This window comes from Bombus huntii, chromosome 2, assembly GCF_024542735.1.
Source record: "Bombus huntii isolate Logan2020A chromosome 2, iyBomHunt1.1, whole genome shotgun sequence".
NCBI lineage: Eukaryota > Metazoa > Arthropoda > Insecta > Hymenoptera > Apidae > Bombus > Bombus huntii.
The window spans coordinates 18,801,083-18,807,082 of NC_066239.1; the positions used below are offsets into that span (position 1 = coordinate 18,801,083).

A 6,000-nucleotide genomic window follows, 5' to 3' on the forward strand; every position below is an offset into this window, starting at 1 on the left:
TTACTCCGAAATTACTTCGCGTGCAAGCGATCATCTCGCGGCACGTGTCGCGTCCGTTTCGAATTAACGCGTATACGCGATACGCTAGATTTTCCGTGGATGAGTCGGTTTGTTCCATGCAGAAAGTCTTTGTGTTCGCGGTACATGCACCGTGTCCCACCGAACGGACCGATGCGACGCGACGTTCGGAATAATCCCGACGTTCGCTCTTTCTCTCTCTCTCTCTCTCTCTCTTTCTCTTTCTTTCCCTTGTCTTTGCTCGTCTCCCTTTCGTTCTCTTTCTCTCTCACGTACCCACGTTATATAAGAACCGCCTCAGACTGGCCGTGAACTTACCGACGTCGTCGTCTTCGCATTCGAACGCAGCCGTCTCTCCCTTTCCACGCGCGAGACCGTTCGGTGCACTCGGCATGCACCGAAGAGGGAGAAGGAATGCGATCGATTCAGTTATTCTTTCCAGTGGGATCGAGAGAATCGCTTTACCTGCCTGCTGCAGCCGCCGCTTTATCTTCGCGGGAGAATTCCTTCAACAGGGTTTCACCACGGTGTATTTGCGCTCGCTACGTTCGAAACGTCTTCTTGAGAAGAAATGGAGCGTAAATTGGGCGTTTAATATAATATTGATAAAATTCAGAACGATGCATTTTGACGACTTCGATTGGTTCGCTTAATTTTTCCTTGGACGTATTTTCTTTTCTTTTGGAAATTTATTTATATGTACATTGTATCATTACGGAGAATCGTGCATTTAATCGTTAATTTTACGTTTGCCTATTTGTTAATTTTTATGAAGCATATATATGAAGTATATTGGTGACAATAGATTGAACAGGTTACATAAAATAAATCGATCATTACTCGTCATTTATTTTTAGAGTAACGGATTAGAGGCGAATGCATCCTAGATACAGTTCGAATGAACATGTTCATAAGATGTTTCCTTTTGAAGGGATACTATTGGAAAAATTTCAGGTATCATATGCTTTGTAATTCCACTATTACGTTAAAAGGTATAAATACGAAAGATACAAAGGAAGTGATAACGAGCAAACAAAATAACGTAAAGACGCTATTAAACAATAAAATTTAGAGAGGAAAATATGTTTTTCAAATATTCCTGAAACAACAATCGAAACAATATACCACCCATTGAGAAGAATTTAAAAATGGAATTAGTCAATTCGTATTAAGCAGTGCATGACATAAATTGAGAAATTCCATAAATATCTTTGCTACGTTGTTTTCGAAGAAGACACGACGATCGAAAACATCCTGACTCGACGATTGTCGCAAAGTCGAGACCTACGATGATTATAGCATAACGTCATGGATTAAAAAATAGAAACGAGTCTACGAGACGTTCCGACGTCTGGGAATCTGAACAAAGGACGCGCATTGAGGTCGTCAACCAGAACTTGAATCGGAACGATTAAAATCCACGTATGCGGGACGCGAGAATAAGAACTGCATTTGCCCTTCCTCGTGAATACCTTTCTACGTGGATCGCTATAAGTTAAATCGAGTAGCCAAATGTTTATTTAGACGCGTTTACTCTTCGAACAAAGGCTAATAAATTTATAAATTTGACTGATACAGGCACAATAATTTTTACGAAATTTTAATAGCCGAGAAACAGAAATTTCTTGCTTTGGAAGTTCAAGACAGTTCAAGTCCACCGTGTATTCAAATTAAATAAAACACTGAGTAATCAGCTTATTTTTAGATATCTGATTCACTCTATACCAAAGTCTCTACTTATTTTAAACATCGTAAGTTAAAAATATCTTAACAGCTGCTGATAAATGTATATTATTTTGAAGAAGTGCAGAAAAACCTGCGACATGCTATTTAGAATTTTTCTTACCTTTATGCTAACTGTACTTACGAATTTCTGTCATAAACCATCTTTCTCGAGCACTCTTTTACGAGAGTAAAAGAGAAAAATTGAGCGGTCAAGAATATAAAAGAATAAAATCCGTTCCTCGGGCATTCGAATGCTCAATGAGTTTAAACGACGAAGCGAGAGAAGACGCGGTGTGTCGGTAATTCATGCGCGGAACAAAGAGGATCGTCCGAGTGCATATGATTTACGGCGTTATTTGTAAAAACGTGGAATGCGTTTCTGTCATAAAAAAACTTTCTATAATGGGCGAGTAACACGACCAACGTTATCCACAGATTGAGCACGTAGTAAATATTCGCATATGCGAACGAAATACCATTCATGAAATACCAGCTACGTTTTGTCAAGTTTAAAAAGCATCCGACCGAACCGTATCATTTTCTTCTCTTTCTTTCAAGTCGATCCGTTTAAAACGATCGTGCTTTTATCTTTGCGTATCGTGCTATCTTTGAAATCGGAACATGCAAATTAATTCGATCTTCTGCGGTTCGTAACGCTATCCGGATTCGCTGTTTCGTAATGATCTTTATGTAACTACTTTGTAATCCCTGGTGAGAATTTAGTAGCACGAGTAAACTTTTCTTGTACGCAAATCGCGTGTCTCTGCGACTGATTGCATAAAAAGGGAGACAAAGGACAATCACAGTTACATCGTGCGGCTAAATCGAAACGTGTCTTCCAACTTATTTGGTGTACGTGCCATTTTCTGTATACTAGTGCAGAAAAATCGTTCTTTACATTGAGATAAAAATAATCCACAAAATTGTTACTTGATCGCTATAAATTAAGAACTCGGTAAATACTAATCTGTTTATTTTCGGAACAGCTAATCAACAGTGATTGAACGAGTATTTCGATATAGATAGTTGAAAAGGCTACCTTTTATCAATCCCAATTTTAAACCATTTAAAAATAAATGATAAATCTGTATGAATTATCGACAAAAGAAAGACAGCATAATGAAAAATTAGAAATATTTTTGTAATATCTAAGAAGATTACAGAGACGTACGTTTAATCTTCAAATAAAAAAATGTGTTGCATGTATAGAATTTGTTGACAGTGTGTTGAATTTTAAAATTGTTCTTGTATAGAAAATAAAAAATGTAACTTCAATCTATCCAACTATATTATGATTTACGATACAAGTGTACACTTTTGAGCCACTATTTACGTATACATATATACAGATGCTTTCTCACCCCAAATTTAATTACGCGAAAAGTGTCACGAATAACGATATAAAAAATAACGAAAGAGCTACTTCATATAGAGAGAGACGAGATTCGAGACGCAAGAAATTCCGAAAGAAATACTCACCAAGATGGACTGCGAGGTTGTACCTCTCGAGGGCTTGACCCAGGTGTCCCTCCTTCATCAAAATGTCACCCTCGTGTCTTGCCCTGCTGGCTTCTGCCTCGCGTGGCCACCACTTTTCCACCAGTCTCTGCACCAGCACATTCGTCTCACTCACAGCGACAATTTTTTGTCCGCACACGCGACAGCTCTTGCCCGGTTCCACGCAATTCTTGCAGTATGTATGGCCGCAGTTCGTGGTCACTGGTTGACACAAGATTCCCTCGCAAAGGGGACACGCGAACGACGTCTCTATCTTTTTTCTGAAACCCGTGGCCGTGATCGCGGTTCCAGACAATTCGTCCAGCAAAGCGTTCGCCAGATGTTTTAATCTCTCCGGTAATACGGAACCCTCTGACAAACATCTCGAGTAAACACCGATAGATTCCCTGATTCGACCACACTTGGCCAAGGAATCCCCGTAGCCTACGAGCACTTCAAAACTCGGCGCCTGCTGCTTCAAGCTACGCTCGTACATTTCTACAGCGAGACGATAGTTGCGCGAGGCGAAAGCTTCTTTTGCCAACTCGGTCATATTCGTGGTGATATACGAAGCGCGACAGATTATTGGAAAAATCCTCCTCTGCTCGAGATCGGTCTTGTTGCTTTCGGAGAAACGACGCGCGCGTCCGAACGATTACGTGCACACGTCGATCGCGGGGTAAACTGCCCGGCACGATCCGCTGGTCGATAACTTGGAGAAGAAAATTCTCAGAACGATGCGCATTTTACTTTATCCATCCACTTTGAAAGATCGTACGATCTTTCTCGTTTATTTCGCTCTTGTTTAATCTCTTGCTTTAAAAAAAAAAAAAAAAGACAACGATCGTATCGATCGGTCGACCGAAAAACACGTCCCGATGCAACGAAAACACTTGACGCGGAGGATTATCGGATCAATTTGCGTGTTTATCGGTAGCCGCATCGACGCCTCGTCCGTTTGATAAGTCGGTCGTCGGTCGCACGTTTGACAGCTGGCCGACCACGCGGTAAGAGAATTTACGGCGCACAGAACGCAGAAACGGTGCTACGCACAGCACGACGGCGCACTGAGGACTGCTGGCTCGGCTGTCACCGCTCGCTCGGGCCACTGTCAGAAACGTAAACCAACCGGGCAAGCAGCAGGCGAGGGGTGGCCGGCAGCGGTGGTGGCGGCGTCGCGTCGGTGCAGCCGTGGTGGCAAGCCAAGCGGCGGCGGCGACGACAGCGCCGCACGGCGGTACATACACCTTCGACTCTTCACTGCCTCTACCTCACCAACTGTTTCGTGATAGCACGAATCGTGCTATATCACGGGTCTACGTTCTACGTAGGCGTTCGCGTCGGTGTCGAGCCACACCCCCACTACGAATCTCAGGCATCATCCTGCCGCCACTAAGATCCCCCTTGATTCGTTCGGCTTAACGCCTGGTCTCTTCTTAACCTTATCAGAATGCCCCTGTCTTTTTAAACTGCTCCTCTGATCGATCAAACGTCACGTTCATGTTCGAGAAATTGCAGTTTGAACGAATTCGTTATTCCTGAATGAAATTCGTTATTCTTTATCTCAGGGCGAATATTTTCACACTCGCAGGGTTGGATATCCTTTGAGCAATCATCACCGAGGCAGTGACCGAAGAACCTTCTTTATACAGTCCTTATTATAATATATCGTCGAAGTTGAGTTCATCTCGCGGTCGACATAGTCTCGGAGTATCAACAGGCTCCTCCGAAGCGCGTCTTCGTGGTACTCGAGCGTATCGAGCGGCGTTGCCTGACCGCGCGTCCTGTCCCCTTAGCTACCCGCGCTTCGACGAGCCCGAATACCGCCGAGGCATAAAGCTTCTTCGATAAACGAACGAGCGAACGCGACACGTAACCTTCTACGCAGATCGTACGCTAAAACAGGTTGTGGCTCGTGGCAAGGGCGAAGAGACGCAAGGGTGGTGGGCTGTTTAACCAGGACACTTGTTGTTGGTCGTCGGTTATCTTCCTCTGGATCGTCCAAGGCTTTCGTTCCGTGAAATGGATTCGTCGAAGGGTCTGTCTATTGTGAAGTTACGAACGGTGGCACGAACACACGAGATGTTTGTCGCCGCGGTAAAATCGTGGACGAGGCAGCGGGATGCGCGACCGCGGCGAGCTTACATAAAGAGCGTCGCGTCAGTGCACAAAACGTGGCGGGAGCGAGGCGAGTTTCGATTGGATCAATTATTCCACGGGCGAGCCTCGGCTCTCCGGGCTCTAGGAATCTTACTGAGCATGAGCAGTAACGTTACTTGGTCTACGTCGTGGTATTCCGTTTTACCCAGCACCGAGAGCAGACCTGCGTGCGCTGCTCCCCTCGGTGTGTATCGTGCGTGAGTCGGTGTGCACCGGCCAACCGACCGCTGACTACGCAGACGCGCTATAAACGCATTGCCTGCTTTCTTTCTCTTTCTCTCGCTCTTTCGCGCGCTCGTGGCCACGTTTGCGCGATGCAACCGATGCATTCAAGACTGCCGGGTCCGCACGCGTGTTCTACGAGCCAGAAGCTACGTGCGTAATATGTACATATTGTACAATGCATGCAAAGATCGTACGCTGTCTTTATCTTACCCTTTTTTTTATTTACTCATTCACGATTAAATAATTGTACGATTGAATAATGCAAGAATAATAAAACGTAATGTAAATTTATTTTAATAGTGAAAATGTTATTGATGATCCCGATACCATTCGTACGATCATGATATATATAGAATTGAGTATATCTATTATGCA

General features: G+C 43.9%; 1 protein-coding gene across 1 annotated transcript in view; it reads right to left on the bottom strand.

Annotated features, from left to right (window-relative positions):
• LOC126874626 (LON peptidase N-terminal domain and RING finger protein 3) overlaps positions 1-5,539 on the bottom strand; it is a 66,335-nt gene extending 60,796 nt beyond the window's left edge. Inside the window, exon 1 of the mRNA XM_050636895.1 lies at positions 3,223-5,539. Coding sequence (XP_050492852.1) covers positions 3,223-3,793 — 571 coding nt within the window. The 5' untranslated portion in view covers positions 3,794-5,539. The remainder of the gene's footprint in view (positions 1-3,222) is intronic.
• Positions 5,540-6,000: the final 461 nt, after the last annotated feature.